Below are 23,279 nucleotides of genomic sequence, written 5' to 3' on the forward strand. Positions count from 1 at the left end.
TTTGTATCATTAAAGGAAGTACTGTAGAACTCGTGTCCAATTCTCTTGTTTTTTAACAATAAAATATGTTTCAATTTTAATTTCAATACTTTTTACTGCAATACTAGATGTCCTATGATCGACTTACTCAGTCCATTCCATTATATTGTATGCAATAACATATAGGAGACAATACCGTACCGGTGTCTTATGGCCCGCGATAGACGGATATATTTAAACTAACTACTTCAATCAGACGATTAGCATTACCCTATATAGTATGAATAACTACTATTGTTCCACACAACACGACACGACAGGACGGTCAATCATCCGAAACAAAATAGTTACACACTTCACATAAACACTAACGGGACATGCTTTAGAGTTTCAAATCCAACCCGAAGTTTTGCAAACTTGAGAACACCTATTTCCATGGGAATTAACTAAGGAGTTTGCTATTCTTACAGGAACAGGTCTATCTTGGAATGTCGTGAAGATAGGGCGACTTTTGGCCAATGTTTCAGAAGGTTGAGGCTAAGTTAATTATTACAAATCCACCGTGTGTGATAGCAGAAGTCAACATGTGAACTTTTCGGTTGACGAAAAGAAAACGACACTACCAACATACAAGTTTGTCTATGCTAAAAACTCGTTACAAAGGAGATTACAGGTGTATCTTAATACTTTTAACAAACAAAACACAGGACTCGAAAAAGAGAAACATGGATTTGTGTGCCTGAACAAAATCGCTTAGAAACGGGAAACGACATTTATATAGCCTGGTAAAAACCTATGTAAGTAATACCTTAAAGAATATAATAGACTAATGTTATGTTTATTATTCTTACTTTGACACCCCTGAGCTATGCACATAAACCCCAATACTTTCTTAATTATGTCTAAATATTTGAAAATTGATATACATAGGCCTATACATGTATCAAACTATGAAATACAGATTATCAATCTACTGTTTTTGATTACTAAAACAACATTACCTAGATTACAATAATACAAAGCTCCTCCTGTCTTAGGTTTATTAATTTATCTGGTCTGACACATAATTCTTTAAATGTCCAGACATGTTCAAACTAACGGGGCACGGCTTGTAAAGTGATCGTATTACAAAAGAGAATCATAAATAATTCGACACTTTATGACATCGAATTACTAGAGTTCAAGTTTTGTGAACGTTTCATTTTTCTTTTGACCTGCATTGTAACTGACTCAAGACATTTGTTGACAATTCAGAGCCGAACTTAGACATTTAATCATTTTACACAGCCCAGGTCGAGTGTGCGTTGATTTAAACTCGTAGTGTAGGGATTTAAGACAATTGTACATTGTTTATTTGAATCGAGGTGTGGTATAGATATCATACAGCTGAACATTGCATAAACGGAACAATTAGAAATATATTCAAGATGTATCACATTGAGCTTACCAAAACTCTAAATATCCTATTTTATAACGACCTTGACCTTTTATCAGTCTAGTTCCAATCCGATTAGCCCAGTGATCGTAATACCCATTATAATGTACGAACAAGATTTAACATAAATATCCACAGTACACTGCATATTGTGACCACAGTACATAGGTAGATATGGTCACAGCTATCTAAACTATCTTCACACCATACCTCATGGTCACTGCCATTTATATTATTTAGACGTATTTCTTTCCCGGATTTGAAGTAATTATTCCAATTGTCTTAAATTTACATGCCCTCACATACCAAAATGCACCCGAATCTCATCGTTGCTCGAGAGTATGTTAAAATAGTTAAAGCTAAACTGTTGCCAACGCTTAAGTGTGCTAGATGATCTAATGTTCAATAATTTTAGATAATTTGAAAGAATAAGAGCATATAATTACGTTTGTTCTACAAAAATGATCAACTACAATAGAAACAATTCATTTATATATTCGCCAAACCAAGCACTAATATATACACCTGTACCTGTAGTGGGGGTGAGAAAAGTTACAGTCAGACCGTGGTTCGAACCCTGAACCCTCCGAACACCAGGCAGATGCTCCCGATCCGGTGAAGAATCGATACGTCGTATATAACCCTATATCAGTTCCATTACCAAATCACGTGGTCTGATATATTAAATTAAATGGGACCAAGTTAATGGCTAAAATAGAGTTGATAATACTTCACCCAATTTGCATTGATGCCTGTTTTGCTTTGTCACTTCGACACACGAAGGACAATTAATGTGGTATGATATTTACTACCTGCGATTGTCTTTTTTTTTGGTAAATTATTTTTGTTTGAGGGGGGGGGTAATCTAAATTCGTCTTTACAACAACTATTTCTTTTTATTATAGATTGGTACATGTACCTACTGTTGATTTGCTGAAGTAGGTACAATGCCTCCTGAGTCCTTAGATTCAACTCTTCTCACTACTCGACGGAAGCGGAAGAAACCCCCACATGTAACAATAAACAAGAACTAATAAACTGGAGCACGAGTGATTAGCCAGACGATTTGTCACTGTATGTGTTGTATTTATAGACAACATGGCTGACAAAGAGGAAATTAACGACAATTCGGGACGCACGAATTCTAGAAAATCGGTTAAAAGTAACGCTATGTCAACACGAGATGTGTCTGGGCGGATATCGGTACGATCTGGAGGAGCTGGTCCTCCTACTGTGGACAAGCAGCGCGTGGACTCAGCTAGGTCAGACAGAACTTACATTGTAGACGCACGAAATGGGTCTGGGAAGGCAGGCAAAAGTAATGTACTAACAACACGAGAAGGGTCTGGGAAATCAGGTAAAAGCAATGGACTCCCGACACGGGAAGGTTCTGGAAGACTATCTCCAAGATCTCTTGCAGGCAATGGACGAGGAACTGCTAACGGCGAAGCTAAAACAGATGATTCTCAAGTAGCAAATACAGGTACAGAGAACGACAAACGCGAAGGGTCTGACAAAACGGGCAAGAACAATGCTCAGGCAGAACCAACAGAAGCGGAAAAAAGTACAACTGGAAACGAAGAAAGGACACTTAGTCGACAAGAAGAAGAGGAAGGTTCTGGATCGCGTACCCAAAACACAAGCAATGGAAACGCAAACCGAGAAGGATCGGGAAAGTCAACAAAAGGTAAACCACGATCTGAGCGAAACGGATCCGGAAAAAATAACAAAGACGTAGTAGGAGAAGGGTCAGGAAGAGCGGGAACAAGCTATGGTGACAAAACTTACGAAATTGAACCTGAACAGCAGGCTGCGGGAACAGGGTTTGCTGAATCGGAAAAGCCGGGTGGCGCTAGCGGAAGTGCAGGACATGAAGAGGTTAATAGATCGAACACCAGCAATGGAACTGATGGTCAAAACGGAACCAAACAAGGCGCTGGCGACGACAAGAGGGACATTAATGGAAGACCTGGTTCAGAAAGGAAAGTTAATGCTAGAGAACACTCTGCAAAATCAAATAAAACACCAGGAGTCGTGCCTAGTGGGTCAGGCACTATAGATGGAGATACAGACGGACAGAAATCTGGCCACACTGACAAAAATAACGAGGGGTTGATACAGGACGGGTCTGACAAGAAAAAGTCCGATTACAAAAATAATTCGAAAGGGTCATATGGAAATCTAGAATCAGACACCAAACGTATGAAAGATCAGAAGACAGAGGGTAAAGGTAACGAAGCGAAACGTGAAAAATCTGGCAAAGCTGACAGTCAAAATGACAAGAAGGAACAAGAAGAAGGAAGGCCAACATCGGCGGATATAGCACTTGAGGAATTAACAAGAATGGACAGCTTCATTGAAGAAGGTGACATTGAAAAGGTGAACTTCTTCCGGGTATGTAAGTGCTTAGTGGAACAGATACCATTGATTTTAGCAGATATTTTAGCTATATACATTCCACCAAAGAAACTACGACCAGCCATTCAGAAAAAGAAGACTTTACAACTTAGTCACAATCAAAAACACGTCATCGATGACGGGAAAGTACCAAATTATTCCAAATTCGATATAACCTTGTTTCACGTACTTTTCCAAAACCTGTGTCCGAAATGTCCGAAACCGACCCACGACTGGGGTGTATATCCAAAGGCTAGTGTCGAAACTACGGTCGGTGACGATATAGAGCGGATCCGGAAGTTGAAGAACAATGCTTACGGGCACCTCGATTCCTGTTTAATTCCGGCCACAAAGTTTAAACGGATGTGGGACGAATTTGCAGAGTTGGTCAGTCGTTTGGAAACTCTCGTGAAGCGCGCCAAATACAAGGAGACGCTTGATAGGTCGAGGAGCGTCAGGATAGATCCTCTAGTGGACGAGGAGCACGTGCGAACCCTAAAGGAGTGGAGGGACATGGATACACAACTCGACATCAAAACAGGAGGTATGTTAAACTCTCTGTGATTGAGATTTTCAGACCAGTCGTAATTCATTAACTCACGTGAATTACTGTCGTTTAGAGGAAATGGCTAATAGGAACATGGACAAGTTGACATTGTGTAAGTTACTGTCATATTGTATTTACAAATTACATACAATTTTGCCCATTAACCACTGTGCTAATCAAAGAAAGAAAATGTGAATTATGGAATACAGTGATACTGAACTAATCAAAGTACGATTTGTGCTCTATTTTATTACGACGATAAAGATTATATTCCTTTTGCATTGAAGGAACTCTGAAGCAACTTGAACCAGAATTCAGGAAGACGAAGAAAAGTGTGGACAAGATGAAGAGGAATAGATGTAGTCAACCAGGTAAGATATAGGACCAATCTGATTAAAATACGGATCTTTAGTCTCATTACATTTTATAGAGTACCACTTTAAGTGAGAATAAGGATGTGGATTTTAATTTTAATCAGATTGGATATTTGTCGTAAAACGTGTACCCAGGACTAATTTTTACCACATTTGAATTTACAGTGGGGTAGAAACAAATTTCAGTTCAGTGTTAACCTCCATAGAATTCTGAAGTTGAACTTTGACAAAAAATAATTGAGCTTATGTCTCTGATTAAAACTTAATTAAACTCAACAGGCAGAATTCATATAATTAAGTCATTGCTTGCATCGCAACTTAATCATCTTTTTATTTCACTTCCAAATCCAAGCGAACTTTTTTTGAAGACTTTTAACTCAATTCCGTTTCGTTTTTTATGGAATGGTGGATCAGATAAAATCAAGAGAGATGTTGCGGTTCAAGATAACACGAATTGAGGCTTGAAAATGAAAGAATTGACACTTTTAGTTACTCGCTAAATTTGAATTGGATAAAAAGACTATTTCAAACCAATGAAAAATGGAATTTTATTCTATTCTGAAAACTTATATTGTATATTGATATTGATTTATTGGCCAACTGTGGTAGCGAATACATTTATGTATGTATGACAAATGTAAAAAAAAACAAAAACATTTTACAAATGTATTGGGGGGGGGGCTATTTTTTTTATTGAAAGTGGTATAGAAAAGGCGTTGTTAATATATTTGATGTCATGAAAGATATATCCACAGGATCTTTTGATTCATTAAATGAATTCTCACAGAAACACTAGATTATGACAAACTTTATGACGACTTTACATCAGCCATTAAGAAGGTGATTTCAGGTTTGGTTTGACTAATAATTGCATTATATGTCCCTTTATACCATCAAACTTTAAATCATTTTTCGAGTGTCCTAAAGAGAAAATTTCAAAGATGTTTTACAAAAAGTACTGATAAATAACACGAAACCATCTAGTAAAAGAAAATGGCACTTGATATTTGATGATTTGAAGCCATAAAAATACAAAGCTTCAATGGTTTCAGTTCCGAGTGGTTCATCATATCTGACAACAAATTCTTTTTTATTCAAAATTGGTCTTGTTACCTCCCCTCTTTATATATTGTGTAATTCTGAAAGAGAAACGATTACACATGTTTTATGGGAATGCATGAAGGTACAGTCATTACTACAAAGTTTTGAATTATTGTTACAGGATTTATTTTGCTGTAAATAAAAAGTCATTTCTAACTTGGTTGATCTCCGATAACCATACATCTGTAAAGAGGCTTGATAATGAAATTATTGTGATTATTAAACAATATATTTAGAGCATAAGTTGCTTTCATTATTCAATAAATATTAATTAACACAATTAAAGGCTAGTATAGACCATGGGCTAGAATGGTCCTACATGCAACCCCCCCTCCCCCAACCTTTTATTTTTCTGAACCCTTATGACCCACTGATCCAAATCAAAATGTTAACATTGTATAAGTTGGGATGAACTTCCGGTTATGATGTCATCAAGATGACCGTCATCTCTAATTTCACTAAAAAGTGAAAAATAGTCATAAGAATTACATTTTTAACCGAATTAGACAATTGAGGTATCAAAATGACCACAATGGAACAACAAATACATATCAGGACCAAATTAGCTAATATGTATTGAGTGATTTCTTCGTACGAAATGAAAAAATCGGATTTTAAGCTAAAAATGGGCATTTTTTTAGTATTTTACCATATTTGGCTTGACACAGCAAAAGTGTATCCCAACAGCAAACTTTTATTTCTAATCAGTTATTTAACCTCTAATCAATCAGTTAAAACAACAAAAACAGCAAAAAACAATGTTGACATTACATAACTTCCAGTTATGACGTCATCAAGATGGCCGCCATCTCGAATATCACTAAAAAGTGAAAAATAGTCATAGCATTGCCATTTTCCAACAAAAGTAGACAAATGAGTTGTCAAAATGAACCCAATAGAACAATAAATACAAATTAGGACCAAATAATCCAATATATGTGGGGATTTGTACGCAGGAAATGAAAAAAAAATACTTTAAGCTCAAAAATGGTAATTCTTTATATTTTGCTTGACGCTGCAAAAACATAACAACAAATTATCATTCGTAATCAGTTATTTTACCTCTTATCAATCAGTAAAACAATAACATGTATAGAGATGCAAAAGAAAATTATTGTTATATCATCATTAGGTTTACAATACATCACCGGGTACGCATACTGGGCATATACTTGTTATTTTTCTAACCCCATACCGCTGACACTACAGTTTCCTGGTGTATCATAATTTCCTTAAATAGAACATTGACTATTGGCGATTTATAAGTAGACAAAATGAATATGAAGTTGACAGAAAAACTAGGTGAAACAAGTCAGTTTTCTAAAATTTCAAAATTTCCTAATAAATTTTCATGTTATGAATTTTGTACACTAGCAGCGTCTCAAAAATAATTATAACAGCACAATACCTACTGATACCGTAACAAATGTAATTTAAGGTAGGCTAGTGTTTCCGTTAATATCATTAAAAGTTTCCAAAGCGTTTGTGTCTTTGAAAATGACCACATGCATTATTTATTTCCTATGTATAGCATAAACAAAATGTCAGATTGTTACTACAGTGTCACATATTTCTTTCATTAGATCTCAATGATAATCATTATCATTGTTCATGCCTTTCTCCCCTCACTACTCTATCCACTGTAGTTACTCGACATGTCTGGTAGCTGGTACATGGAGTCCGAATCAGAGTAATCGAGATATCGTATCAAATTCGTCGAACGCCAGAGTGTAAGGACGACCTCCCCCGTATGAGGTGTGTAGCGTGTATGTAGTGCGAGGTGCATGTTTTGGGAGACGTATGTTCGTGTAGTATCTTCTTGTATAATGGATCTGTTGTCCTTTTTATAGTGCTATGTAAAGCGATTTTAAAGGGGAGGGGGTGCATGTGGGACCCTCCTAGCACATGGCCTATTCATGTTGCTATTGAAAAAGTTTCCTGTTCTGGTGAGCACACGTCGATGCAGAAAAACATGCAAATCATTTCGTGACACATAAATTTAATTTTACAATGGAATGCATACTACTGGAAAATATCATCTCATTTCAATTTTAATCCATTCGTAGGAATTCTCTCCAGATGTCGTCATGATTCCAACTCGATAAAGTTCCGGATGGACTCCATGGCGAAAAGCTTTCTGGATACACGGAGGAAAGTTCGCCAGTCCAAATGTAAGTCTCTTTAATCTATAATACCGGGGTATATGTTGTGAAGTAAATATAGAAAAACTTAAAGGTAAACCACAATATTATATGCTGTTAATTATCTCCCCAAAAGAACACATCTTTTATATAATGATCCAGTATCTACAACTAAGCGTTAGGGGTTATATTCACCTTTGATACTATATATAAAACACTATGGTGGTGCTATGTATAAAATACCTGTGGTGGAAACTCTCCCCGGTGTTACCGCTTTTAATTTGTTATTCCTTATTTATCACCAGGGTCACAGAATGGACGTATCAGATACCTGGTTGCCTTAAGGAATGGTACAAACCTCTTTAGTTGTCTCTCTGTGTCATATAATGCACACTCTGTCACATCCAGTAGATGTCTTTGCCCTATACTACACACTCTGTCACATCCTGTAGATGTCTTTACCCTATACTACACACTCTGTCCACATCCTGTAGATGTCTTTACCCTATACTACACACTCTGTCACATCCTGTAGATGTCTTTGCCCTATACTACACACTCTGTCACACCCTGTAGATGTCTTTGCCCTATACTACACACTCTGTCACATCCTGTCGATGTCTTTGCCCTATACTACACACTATGTCACATCCTGTAGATGTCTTTGCCCTATACTACACACTCTGTCACATCCTGTAGATGTCTTTCCCCTATACTACACACTCTGTCACATCCTGTAGATGTCTTTACCCGATACTACACACTCTGTCACATCCTGTAGATGTCTTTACCCTATACTACACACTCTGTCACACCCTGTAGATGTCTTTCCCCTATACTACACACTCTGTCCACATCCTGTAGATGTCTTTGCCCTATACTACACACTCTGTCACACCCTGTAGATGTCTTTGCCCTATACTACACACTCTGTCACATCCTGTAGATGTCTTTGCCCTATACTACACATTCTGTCACATCCTGCAGATGTATTTGCCCTATACTACACACTCTGTCCACATCCTGTAGATGTCTTTGCCCTATACTACACACTCTGTCACATCCTGTAGATGTCTTTGCCCTATACTACACACTCTGTCACATCCTGTCGATGTCTTTGCCCTATACTACACACTCTGTCACATCCTGTAGATGTCTTTGCCCTATACTACACATTCTGTCACATCCTGTAGATGTCTTTGCCCTATACTACACACTCTGTCACATCCTGCAGATGTCTTTGCCCTATACTACACTTTGGTATTCTAAGGCTGGAACAGATACAGTTCATTATCAAAATGTACTGTTAAATGAGTATATTTTCTGTAGACGCACTTGACTTAATCTTGCAAGCCTTTATTCATTTTTGCACTTTTTATCCCTTTTTTGGTCTATGATGTAACACCTGTATGACTAACAACAACTTCATTTCCATTTGTGATTTGATACCATACTTTCGTAGCCTTGTGATACCATTGCTATCATTGAGAGTTATTAATTCCCTGAAAAACCTGGTTACGTTTCCGTGCACCTGCTCACTCCTATCACTTGTTCACGTATGTCACCTTTCACGACTCTCACCTGTTCACGTCTGTCACCTGTTCTTGACTTTCACCAGTTAACGTGTGTCACCTGTTCACGTGTCTCACCTTTCACGACTACGACCTGTTCACGACTCTCACCTGTTGACTTGTCTCACTTTTCACGACTCTCACCTTTGATGACTACGACTTGCGTTCCATTCGTACCAGTTGTATCGATACGAATCTGTTGTATCTCAAATGGAACGCTCAAATGGATTTCAAATTCGAAGCGTATCTTTCATATGGGTGCCGCCATCATGGAAAAATCCAAACGCGTTCCATTTGGCGTTGCCGTATCACTTTATATTAATACAACTGGTACAAATGGAACGTACGGTACATGTCTCACCTGTTTATATGTCTTACTTTTCACGGCTATCACCTGTTTATGTATTTCACCTTTCACGACTGTCACCTGTTTACAAGTCTCACCTTTCACGACTCTCACCTCTTCACGTGTCTCACCTTTCACGACTGTCACCTGGTCACGCGTTTCGCCTTTCACGACTGTCACCTGCTCACGAGTCTCACCTTTCATGACTACCACCTGTTCACTTGTCTTGCCTTTAACGACTGTCACCTCTTTACGTATCTCACCTTTTACGACTTCCACGTCTTTACGTGTCTCACCTTTCACGACTCTCACCTGTTTATGACTATGACTTGGCTATGGTTTTTGCTATATATTGATTTGTTTTTGTTCTTTTTGTAATAGGGAAATTAGGAACTTGATTGGTTAATATACTGATAATTGTGCAATTTCATTATATACACTGATTTGGGATATTTTTCACAAAAATGTAGTATCAAACTGATGAAGGCGCTCATTATACTAAGAATTTGCAACAACACAAATACAACTTACATTATTTATCAGAATTTTTTTCCACTTTTCAGATATTCAGAAAATACGAGAAACTACAAATATCAATGTTCAAAAACTTGACGGCATGCGAGGTATGTAAAATGGATATACATTGTATAAGCCACAATTTTTTTATATTCATTACTTTACGTACTTGGTATTTATCACTTATGAACCTTTATGGAGGTCAACATAGTGTTATACCGCTCTGGTAGAATTAAATAATGACAGAGAGCACATCTATAATAACATTAGATATGAAGCTAATTTAGAAAAATAGCAATATCATTATTTGATATCCATGCTTAATACAAGAAGAGTGAAATTGATACCCTTAAGAACTTAACGTTTGGGTAATGTGACGTTACAATGGCAATACCGACACAACGTTTCTAAAACTGGAAACAGAACATATTTATATCAACAAATATATTAGTAATAGCATACGACCAATCAATGCATTTAATAGTTTACTCACTCGATCGTTCACCAATGCACACACTTGTTCACTCACTGGATAACTCATCCGCTCTTTTGTTTTATATTTGGCAGCTTACACCAAAGCGTTGATAAGTGACTTCGAGGAACATGGAAGGCCATATTTGATAGAGAACCAGAACTCCATTACAGCAAAACGGGTATTTGCAGATAATGGTTTTATATTTCTGCTTGGTCTCCCGGGTGACGGAAAGACCAGCATTGGAATGGACCTGCTTAGTCAGCCTTATCCTGACGCTGTAGAGCCGCCAATACAGCTTATTCTGACATCACCCAAACAGTTTACGGAAACCATCGACCCTACCAGGACATATACTCTACTCATAGACGACATCTTTGGAAAGTTTTGTAAAGACCAGTCTCTCATCGACGGCTGGACAGGACTGTTGCAAGTGATGATGCCACTCTTCCACAAGAAGCGGATACGTATTATAATGACGAGTCGAAATTACATGTATAAAGACTGTGCTATGTTACCTGCCATACGCAAACACATCCGTTCTCGCTTAGTCATGAATCTAATGGAACGAGAGAATAAGCAAGCTGCTATGGAAAGAAGAGATATCTTCGAATTACACACTAAAGTTCAAAAGGCTTATGTACCGGAAGAACATAGGAGTATTATATTGAAATCCACTCCAGCTAACTTTGGCTTCCCTATCTGCACGAGGCTTCTCCTTACATCCAGGCTGAAGCAATCATTTAAAACACCTCGGCAATATTTGATTGAAGATTTAGATAACCTGTTTATGACAAATCACACAAAGTATGTGGCGCTTGCGATGGTGTTTTTAGTGTACACAGATATCGTTTATGAAAACCTGGATAGTCAGAGACTACTCAGTGCGCAGCTTAACCGTTTATTCAAGGCGAAGGATTTGACTCCAAAAGCGATTGAAAGTGGTTTAAAAAGTATGGAAAATATTTACGTGTTTTATTCCAAAGCCCACAAGTGCTATCAATTCATTCATGACGTTTTACAAGAAGCGATGTTCCAGTCACTGTCCAAACACTACCCTCGGAAGTTGATAGCGTCGTCGTCACTGACTTATCTTAACTACTTCTCAATAACGAAGAGCTCACAACATCAGTATGACATGACACTCAACACGGAGAAAGATACAGCCGTTCATTTCCCTGTCGTTCATCAAGTAGCGTTAAAGGAAAGGATAGCACAGGAATTGGCCACAAAGCAACCCGAAAACTTCATGAAAGTGGCGGGAATAAAGACTTGGCAACTGGACGAAGCTTCTAATTTTCAAGACGTGTTCCTGAGTCGAGATTTCGCAGGAGTTCCACTTCTTGTTTATGCTGCTATGACGTCAAATGTCGATTTAACTCAAGCCATACTAGAGGCAATTCCCATACGTAGCGACGAGATGGCGGCCGACATCTATAATGCCATTATAGAGTCGTGTAGACGGGGAAACCAGAGGTGTTTCTTCTGTTTGCTGAATGAATGGAAAGGGCAAATGAACAATGAAATGGCTCTTGAAGCAGCTGAAGGGGGCGACGTAGGTATATTGAAGCACATTGTGCAGCATGTAGATGTGAATGCCAGAAACAAAGATGGCGATACTTTACTTATGATTGCTGCAGAGAAAGGACATCTTGCCTGTGTGAAACTTCTGACAGGCATTAACGTATCCCTTGTGAAGGAGACTGGACATAAAAAGGGAGGAGTGTTACATTCCGCCGTACAAGGACAGAACGATGACGTCATAAACTGGCTCATCAAGAAAGTGGCTGACGACTTGTCGGTGGAGGAAACGGACGAATTATTCGCTAAACGTGACAGCAATGGCAGAACGGTTTTACACACAGCGATCTGCGAACAGAATATCGGCATTGCAAGAGTTTTACTTGAGGTGTTTGACTTTAGTTATCTCAGTCTCACAGATAATAACGGAGAAAACGTGTGGCATCTAGCAAACTATCATGCCAAAGAGGAATTGGTAAAATACATGCTGAACCATGTTTCAGAGATTGTCTCTTCAAATGACGAAAATGGAGGCACGGCACTGCACCACGCTGCTGCAGGAGGAAGCGTCAGAATATTCAATGAATTACTGCAAGCTGGTCTGTCTCCATATGGATCAACAAATGATGGGAATACCGTACTGCACAAAGCAGCACTTCACTGTAAACTTGAAGCTGTGAAGTACATACTACAGTCAATACCAGACATCATCAAGAAAAAGAACTCCTCAAAGTGGACTGTGCTCCATTCCGCCGCAGCTGGTGGGAGCGTCGGAGTATTCAATGAACTCGTGAAAGCGAAGCTAGATCCTTTTGATCGAACAAATGACGGATGCACAGTGGTGCACATTGCAGCTCTAAATATTCACGAGGAATTGATAAGATTTCTTATTTCGAACAAAACGGAACTACTGAATCTTACAAACGATGACGGGGAAACCGCATTACACTCCGCAGCAGTTGGTGGTGATATTAACGTATTCGATTTGTTAATAAATGCGGGATTATCACCCACAGCCAGAACAAATGAAGGCAGAACAGTTCTTCAAATGGCAGCATTCTTTGGACGAACGAAACTCGTGAAACACATTATAAAATCTCAGTCTGACACGCTAATGATGCGAGATAATGCAATGAGAATAGCTCTTCACTATGCTGCCGTCGATGGAAACATCAACATGTTCACCGACCTTCTAAACGCGGGGTTACAACCGAGGGCAGTTACTACGGACGGTGTATCTATATTACATATAGCTGCATACCACGGCAACATAAGTCTAATCAGATACTTAAAAAGAAATCAATCGGAAATTTTTCCATTGACAGACGACCAAGATCGCTCGGCACTGCATGCTGCAGCGGCAGGAGGAAATATAACAGTGTTCATGGAGATGTCAAGAGCCGAATTATCGCCGACATCAGTGACCAAATCTGGTGCTACAGTCCTGCATATAGCTGCTTATATGGGGAAACTAGAACTTCTGATAGAAATCATTGACAAGTTCTCTCATATAATACCCCTCATTGACAATCAGGGAAATACCGCTTTGCACTTTGCAGCTGCAGGTGGACATATCAATGTTCTTAAGGAATTGACAAAAGCCGGACTCTCGCCTACTTCAGTTACGAATGATGGCAGTACCATTCTCCATCTTGCTGTTGGGGACGGACGAGTGGAAATGGTTAGTCACATCATTAATAATATCACGGAAATTATTCCGACTGTGAACAAATACGGGGAAACTGTGATGCACTACGCGGCAGCGGCGGGGGCGGTTTATGTATTCCACAAACTGACACAGGCAGATCTGTCCCCGGAAGGAAAGACCAGAGATGGTCTCAGTGTTTTACACGTGGCTTCGTTCAGTGGAAAGTTAGAATTAGTTCGACACATCATTAATAATGTACCAAATATTATATCACTGTCGGACGATTCACACTGGACTGCATTACATTCAGCATCTGCAGGCGGAAGCGTTGATACTTTCGCTGAACTGGTGCGTTCAGGTTTTTCGCCCAAAGCTGTCACTTCCGATGAATCCACTGTGCTCCATTTAGCCGCTTTCAACGGTAACGCGGAATTGTGTATGTATATAAAAAGTAACATACCGAATATTGTCCAGGCTCTTGACGGCGAGGGGTGGAACGCTTTGCACGCGGCAGCCTCATCTGGTAGTTTAGATACGTATAAGGAACTCGTTCAAGCTGGACTTTCTCCCACCATCACTACCAAAGGAGGCAGTTCGGTTCTACACTTAGCAGCTTACTATGGACACGCAGATCTGGTGAAATATATAATGAAAACGACACAGAAATTGGTTCCCCTGATAGACAAAGCTGGTCGTACAGCATTGCACGATGGTGCTGCTTCTGGTAACATGGATGTGTATAATGAACTTATAAATGCCGGTTTGTCCCCAACGGACTCTCCGCATGACGGAACAACAGTTTTACATATTGCTGCTGAGAACTGTCATTCTGATCTGGCGAGACACATTATCATTAAAACACCAGATATCGTTCTATACATGGACCACACTGGGAAAACAGCACTTCACGCTGCCGCAGCTGGAGGAACGTGGGCTCTTTTTAAGAAAGTTTGTCAGTTTGGTATCAGTCCAAAATGTACAACCGACAATGGTAGCACCGTTCTACATATCGCAGCAGAACACGGCAATGTCCCTCTAGTTAAAACCTTGGTTCAAGGTATTAGCGAGTTGGTCCATATTGTGGACGATGAAGGGCGGACCGCTATGCATTTCGCTGCAGCAGGAGGTAACGCCGATGTATTTGATTTGCTGCTTAAAGCAGGTCTCAAACCTGAACCGGCGCCTAATTCTAGCAACAGTGTGTTACACGTAGCCGCTTACAGAGCCCACATAGATCTTGTGCGATATGTCATACGGAATCTTCCCGAGATGGTCCCTCTAACAGACGAGTCGGGGTGGACTGCATTGCACTATGCCGCGGCAGCAGGAAACATGCAGGTGTTCTTCATTCTGTTAAAAGCCGGCTTGTCTCCAAGACATGTCACACATGACGGTAGTACTGTTTTACATAAAGCTGCGTTCTGTGGAAACCTTGAACTTGTCGAGTTCATTCTTGAGGTCGTGCCTGCTATCATTCAAAAGAGCGATTCTTCAAACTGGACCGCAATCCATTCTGCCTCAGCTGGTGGAAGTGTCAATATATTTACAACTCTCATAGGGATAGGCTTGTCCCCGAGAAAAGTGAGCAGTGGCGGGAGCACTGTGCTTCACATAGCAGCATACAACGGTCGATTCAATTTGGTGGAATTCATCATTGATCACATCCAAGAAATCATACATCTAATTGATGACTCTGGAAAGTCTGGTTTGCATTATGCAGCCGCTGGAGGCAATGTCAAAGTGTTCAATGAACTGGTTCATGCAGGACTTTCTCCTCAGGCCACAACTAAAGACGGTAGTACCGCGCTTCATATAGCTGCTGCAAATAGGCGTGTGGAATTGGTGCAATACATTATTGACAATAACCCTATTCTAATTCCCCAAGAGGATTCATCGGGCTGGAATGCCATACATGCCGCAGCTGCAGTAGGTTGCATCGAGGTCATCTCGCTTCTGATCGAGTCTGGAATGTCTCCGGGCACTCCGACAAAAATTGGGCGAACAATTCTTCACGTAGCCGCCTATAAAAGTCAGATATTACTAGTGAGACACATTGTCAAAAAATACAAAGACATTATACACTCTACTGACAACACTGGAAATACGGCGATGCATTCTGCTGCAGCAGGCGGAAACGTTGGTGTATTCATAGAACTCCTTCATGCTGGAATTTCTCCAAATGCAACAACCGATGATGGAAGCACAATATTACATGTAGCAGCGAACAATGGGAAAACTGATATTGCCCGCTACATTATTCAATATATTAAGGAGATTGTACCTGAAACAAACGATATGGGTAGGTCTGCACTACACTGTGCAGCGGCTGGCAGGAATACTAGTGTTTTTGATGACCTCATTCGGGCAGGGTTATCTCCTGGCAGCAGAACCAAAGCTGGGAAGACAGTACTGCACGAAACCGCGTTCGGTGGAAAACCTGAATTCATTAGACAAATCGCGAAGAGATTCTCTAAGATAGTTCAAAAGACTGATGAGTCAGGACGAACCGCTTTGCACTATGTTGCAGCAGGTGGAAATGTTGAAGCGTTCAATTATCTCGTCATGGCTGGTTTATCAGCAGACGACACAACGAAAGACGGTAGTTCTGTTCTTCATATTGCTTCATTCAACGGAAACCTGGAACTTGTAATACATATAGTGGACAATATTGTAGAAATCATTCCGATGATAGACAACAGTGGGAAAACTGCGCTTCACCACGCGGCGGCTGGTGGGAACGTTGAGGTATTCGTAGAGCTACTACAGGCTGGGTTGTCGCCGAAAACCACCACTAACGACGGAAGTACCGTCCTGCACATCGCATCATATAATGGTAAACTAGACCTGGTACAGTACATCATCCGAGCCACAAGTGGTGTACTACCTCTGGCGGACGAGTCCGGGAGGACAGCATTACATTACGCGGCCGCTGGTGGTAACGTGGACGTATTCGTTGAACTTGTTGAAGCGGGTCTGTCTCCAAGTGCTAAGACATCCAGCGGCAGCACTGTACTTCACCTAGCGGCAGCTACAGCACAGTTAAACTTGGTAGAACACATTCTCACTACCAATCAGAATTTTATCTACTCTACCGACAGCCAAGGTAGGACTGCACTACATGTAGCTGCGGGCAAAAACGGGTCATCGGAAGTCTTTGATTCCCTCGTGAAAGAAGGGTTGTCTCCTATGTTGAAAGACAAGCATGGTAACACGCCACTTGATTTAGCCAACACCCTTATTCACCAACACGTGAAGAAAAACCATGCAGATTTTCACGCCTCTTATCAACGAATAAAGACCCCAAGACCAGAGGATTCAACTGAGGAACAAGACAAAACAACATCTGGAAAAGAAAAAGCGAAAAATCAGAAATCTAAAGCTTGTGTTATTCAGTGACATCATGACAAAATGCAATTGACAACAAATTGATTAAACAGCTAGATAATAAAGCTATACACAAAGTCAGATTATGCCACACACGGATTCAATACATAATATGCAACGGATATATGCGATGCACTATTGCCAATTTGTAATATTACGTTAAACGCCTCGTGTTTTAGACGACATTAAGGATATATATGTATACTCATAGTCACAAGTCAGCAGTGCTAAATGGCTATGTGAAGTCTACGTCTACTTAGGGAACGTTCATGAAACTGGGCCCTGGATGTCTTTAGCAATGTCAAAATAAATATGATCTGCAGCTGTAATTATACTGACATCATTCACATGATCCAATGTCATATTTAGTCACTTTATAAACATATTTAGTCACATTGTAACCAGATGTAGTCACCTTATATAAGTTACCTAGCCCAAGATACTCTGGCCCTGACACCAGACATATACATTATGACAGACAGATGTCTGATCAGACATCTATCTGTCATAATGTCTAAGTCTGGCGTCAGGGCCAGAGTATCTCGGGCTACTAAGTTACCATAACAATTAGGCTTTGTTTGTTGTATTTTGTTTAACATCATCTAACAGCAAGGGTCATAAGAGTGTTTGTCAGATTCGGAAGGTAGACTTGCTGGATAAGCAATCTTCGAACTTGATATAGAAAGAAGAAAAACGTCAATGCAGATTGTGTTTTTTTTTCATTTTTACAATTTGGATTCATAAAACCAATTACTAGTGAGCGCCATGGATTTTTATATACTGAATTGAACTCCAACAACGTTTTAATGCACAGTTTGACAATAGTAATATGTGTTCTTAAACATTTTGAAAGGTACAGATGTATTGTTAATGTCATTGTGTGCCAAATGTTATTGCCATAAATATATGTCAGGGTATTTTGTTGTAGCAATGGTTTTAGTAATGATAAATCCAATACAAATGTATATATTTTCCCTAACGGAATCATCATAAGACAAAATGCTGATTAATTTTTGTTCTTAATTTAACACGTTTGGCTGGGTCCAATATAACGTTATACAGTATATTATACTCGAGTTTGGAGGGTTGACACACACAACATGTCAATGGTGCTTATGTGTGAGAAATAAAGGTGTAAAGTGTGGTGCCTTGCGAAACATGTTAATATTGAACACCATTCTACCTTTTATTGTGGACGTAGTTAATTTTTCGAAATGAAATTTTAGCCCAAAACTTTGTTCTGTAGAGGGATGTTTCAGCGATATACAGAAAATTCGTTACCGCAATCATATTTCAGAGCAAACGCGAAAAGTGCCAAAATATTCAGCTAAAATTAGTGCGTTTTCAGTATCTATATGTAAGATATGTTTTGTTTATATTAATTGTACATGTATATTATTTTGTTGATGATCTTACTGTCTGCCATTTCCTCATTTTATTTGGCATTTGAATGAATATTTCAAGATTTCGTCTGTCTTTTCCGATTGACTCTTTACTGTGCTATCCAGAGACCTAATACGATTTCTGATAGTTCTTGTATTACATTATATTACACTACTACATTTTCTCGGAAATTGGTGCATTAATGATAGAACACTTCTGTTAGTTATTTGTTTCCAAATCGTCTCTGGAGAGCTGAAAAGTGATAAATGCACACATTTTGGTATCGCAGTTTGCGGCATTTTTAGTCATTCAATTATCTGTGGTCCATAGCCAGAGTTTAATTTTTGACAGTTTTTGTTTTACATTGCTCAAATTAATCAATATCTTAAACACAGACAAATTATAACCATACTAGCCTGGTAACCTCATTAGTTTTGGTTTGATTAGCTTAACGTCCTATTAAACAGCCAGGGTCATTTAAGGACGTGCCAGGTTTGTTGGTGGAGGAAAGCCGGAGTACCCGGAGAAAAACCACCGACCAGCGGTCAGTACCTGGCAACTGCCCCACATGGGATTCGAACTCGCGACCCAGAAGTGGAGGGCATGTGGTAATATGTCGGTAAATCTTAACCACTCGGCCACCGCGGCCCCCATTAGAAAACGAAACTAAACTACTAGATATAACTTAGTATAGTATTTTAATTTATATTCCGGTTTTGTTGATGTCAAATCATTACTACAATGATCACAGATAAACATATTTAAAAAAAAAAGTTGTTTTCTTTGAACATAGCCATCACATCTACAGGTTTTCGCTGTGATTAGCGCCTCTCGCCCTATAAGCGCCCTTCCCTTTTCTGGAGAAGGAGTTGAAGTTATATAAACGCCCCCATCCCATGGATTTAACAATGTTTTACAACTTATGATGCCTGTAACATCATCACTGTATCTTATATTACATGAACTTGAGTCATTTATATGTAAATCACAACACAAAAAACGTACAGAAGTAGTGTGTCTCAAAGGTTAAAGGTATATGCATGTTTAGAAATCAATTTCTTCAACTTTCTTTATACATTTTTTGAAGAAAGAAAGCATTTTGACACTTTTTAGTAACATTGATGAAAGACTTCTTGGCCTTTTTGTTCATGATTTTAATTAAATAGTGAATCAGGATGTTTGATGTAAACAAGTGAAAGTCCAGAGTTTTAATGTGATAAGTTGTATCTTGCTATTTAGATGTTAGTATGGTGTCATCTTAGACAAATTATTATTTAGATAAGAAATATTTAAAAGCCCATTACCACCGAAACAAAAATTAAGTTTCTTCACAAAAATAATAACATCAGAAATTTTATTATGATGGCCTAGGATGATGTTATAACACCAAACAAAAGGGAATTCAAGTTTTCTTGTGTAATCTAGCTATAGGGTTATGTTACTGGGTAAGCAGTGAAGATTCAGTATGCTGTTTATAGTCAAACAATGCACAGTAATTAGGACGACTAGGACAACGGGGGAAACATAAGACAACCCACTGTTATGAAAATTGATATGTGTTTTAAGTTAATTGTTCAGAAGTGTTTTGTTAACATTAAGCTAATAACGTTTGCCATTCTATAAACTATCAAACTTCATACAGTCCATGTTGTACACAGGCATAATGTCTTCAGGTAAATTCTAGTCAATTTCAGGTTTAATTTTCAGGTAAAATAAAAAAATCATTTCGGGTCAAAACATTGGTCTGAATTGACCTGAAATTCACATAAAGATTTTGACCTGAATTCACATTAATATTTTTCCCCATTTCATTGAGGTAAAATTGACCTGCAGTTTTCTTCCTGTGAAATAGACCTCAATATCAGTTGAATTTCAGGTGAAGATTTGTTCAGGTCTAATTGACCTGAGATATATTGTCAGTGTACATAATCACTAATTTTAATTACAAAGTACTGTGCAATAAAACTGTCAGATATGGCAAGAATTGTATTGGTTTTTTCATCAGTCATGAATAGTGTTCAAACAGTCCTGTAAGACCGTTATAGCTGGTCCTCTATGACAACGATAACCGTGTAGATATAGGAACTAGCACTACTGACTTGCAAACTAAAACAGTTTTAAAGTGGGAGACCAAACCTTCTTTATTTACAACTTGGTTGTTTTTGTTTGAGAGTGGGGAAAACTGGAGTACCTGGAGAAAAACCACAACCTTGATTGAAACTCCTCATTAACTCAAGTGATATACATGTACCTGTATACACAAACATTAATATCAGTAAATGAGATTTTAACGATACTGGATTACCCTGCCGATAGAAACTATGCGTTTCCTCTAAAAAGACGAAATCTATATGGTGTGCCATTGTTCTCCAGTGTTTGTATAATATTTCTTTTATGTCCAAAAAGTGAGAGAAAGGAGAACAATCCATGTAGATTTCTTTTTTCACCTACTCAATTTTTTGTCTCTCATTCCCAACAACTTTTTTCCAACAATTTAGATAAAATGTGTATGTTCTATGTTAAAGGGACAATTCAGTCTAAGACAACATTATAATTTGTACATATGCCAGAAAAAAACCTGTTCCAATGGAAATTAGATCAGTCGGTTTTACTGTGATATGCCAGAAAAGCCCATGGTGGTGAAATGCGTGTGAAATGTTCAAACTCGCTCGCTGTCCGCCATTCTAATTGTGGTCCAACATCTTGTATGCCGAACCCTGTCCCTTGCTCATAGAGTAATGCAACTTCTGTCTAGAACTGCTCAAATCGCTCTGACAGTAGTGTGTTTACCTTAGTAAGTGAATTGTCTTGCCTAAAAAATCATTTTATCACCTCAACAGTGGCTAAGTAGTTCATATGTTTAACGTGCGTGACTTTGGCCCGGATATATATGTGTACAGCGTACATATTGTACCTGCTTAATCATATTGATCAACGATTTGTAATTACAATGGTATCAATTAAAATACTAAACATTGACGTGGAATTTGTCAATAATTTATGTCATATGTTTCATAAGAAATACACAACAATACATTTATGCCAAATTTTGCTTCTTGATTATGTAAAAGAATTAGCCTGAGTGAATTGTCCCTTTAAATTTAATTGCACATGGAAATACGTTGGTTTATAGAAGAAATTTGAGTTGAACTTTCCATCACACAATAAAGACAAGCATACTTGATGCAGTAGTAGTTTCCATGTAGACAAATGCTCATTACACCGGTTTCCTTTATAAGCAGTTAACCTGTTTACAGAGGTTTTCATACAGATACATGTAAGGGAGGTAATCTTTATTGACAGATGTGTTTCTACCACCACCAACAGAGCAGAAACGACACCCAATATTTGAACTATAACTGCTGTTTAATTGTATGTATATGTGTCAAATTAATACAAAAATACAAATAAAATATTTAATTTACTCTTGGTGTATGCACACTTAGTACTTCATTCCATATAGGACAAAGTATCATGCATTTTTTTTCAGGATACAATTAATATTTCTATCTTAGAGTAAAATAAAAAGTTCAACCTTTTCAATGGTGGTAATGCTGTAAAGTTAGTAACTTTTGTAACTGAACAGAAACACTAATTTGTCTGCTCCTATATCTTATAGAGAAAAAATGCCATTCGTCAGCGGTGGAGCATCTTTAAGAGTTTGATTAAGAAAACAGCTTTTATTCTGGTTCCCATTTTCTTGTAACTATAAACTTAATAACATGATATTTTGATAATATACTGAGAAAATCTATCATAGCATGTTTTATGATAATTTTAGGATGCTTGTATATAACAACAATAGTAATATTCAGTTTTTATGTGATTAATTCATCTACCCCTGAAATTTCAACATGAACTGGTCGAGTCTTTGTGTTAGAAGCACCTAAATGTGTTTTCAGGGGTGAATTAGTTGAAGAAATGCAAAGCAACAGGGCAAAACATTTGTAATCAGTAGTCATAACATGGCAAATAAAGAAGTATTATAATTTGTCCCAGAATATTGGAACACCTGAACAACTTTGTCATCATGATACAGAGGTGGAAATCTAGTTTGAATCACTGCAGCCCAGACGCGAAAGCTATTATACATAACTTGGTCGTTAACATTGTTATCTGTACAATTCATGGATTTGAGACAGTCAAATGACTTGGTTTGATGCATCCTTGATTCTCCAGGAGTTACTATCGCTGTTGTCATATTCACCTCTTGGCCATGTCATAGTAAAACTAAAGGCAGATGTGGAGAAAAAAAATGACCAATCACAGGCCTGCACAGACTTTCTTTGAAAGTTTACAGCGAGTGATGCTCAACTTCAAATCCATACAGTATACCACTATTCAATTCTTTTATTGTACTTAAAGGACAAATCTAATTATACTAATCTCTTGTTGCATGCAGAGTCTTCAGTTTTAGCTATGACATTTTCCTGGGGTGGATATAACGACAGTAATCCTTGGAAA

General features: G+C 38.5%; 1 protein-coding gene across 3 annotated transcripts; it reads left to right on the forward strand.

The window, feature by feature from the left end:
* Nucleotides 1–294: 294 nt before the first annotated feature.
* On the forward strand, nt 295–22,170 carry LOC138307360 (uncharacterized). 3 transcript variants are annotated; one of them, XR_011205974.1, is made up of 8 exons: nt 295–776; nt 2,320–4,355; nt 4,646–4,729; nt 7,900–8,004; nt 8,280–8,324; nt 10,455–10,514; nt 10,975–17,839; nt 17,971–22,170. XR_011205974.1 is itself a non-coding variant. In XM_069248058.1 (7 exons), the coding sequence occupies exons 2-7, from the start codon at nt 2,513–2,515 to the stop codon at nt 17,442–17,444; spliced, it is 8,607 nt and encodes a 2,868-aa protein (XP_069104159.1). In that variant the 5' UTR covers nt 295–776; nt 2,320–2,512; the 3' UTR covers nt 17,445–22,170. The 3 variants fall into 3 exon arrangements, 2 of the variants coding, with proteins under 2 accessions (XP_069104159.1, XP_069104161.1); XM_069248058.1 differs by having other exon boundaries at nt 10,975–22,170; XM_069248060.1 differs by lacking the exon at nt 8,280–8,324 and having other exon boundaries at nt 10,975–22,170.
* The last annotated feature ends 1,109 nt before the right edge of the window (nt 22,171–23,279 follow it).

The sequence above is a fragment of the Argopecten irradians genome, chromosome 14, assembly GCF_041381155.1.
Source record: "Argopecten irradians isolate NY chromosome 14, Ai_NY, whole genome shotgun sequence".
Taxonomy (NCBI): Eukaryota; Metazoa; Mollusca; class Bivalvia; order Pectinida; family Pectinidae; genus Argopecten; species Argopecten irradians.

Coding starts and splice junctions, on each gene's coding strand:
- LOC138307360 (XM_069248058.1), top strand. CDS start 2,513: ATGGCTGACAAAGAGGAAATTAACGACAATTCGGGACGCACGAATTCT. Junction 4,730..7,899: donor GAATAGATGTAGTCAACCAG/GTAAGATATAGG, acceptor ATCCATTCGTAG/GAATTCTCTCCAGATGTCGT. Junction 8,005..8,279: donor GAAAGTTCGCCAGTCCAAAT/GTAAGTCTCTTT, acceptor ATTTATCACCAG/GGTCACAGAATGGACGTATC.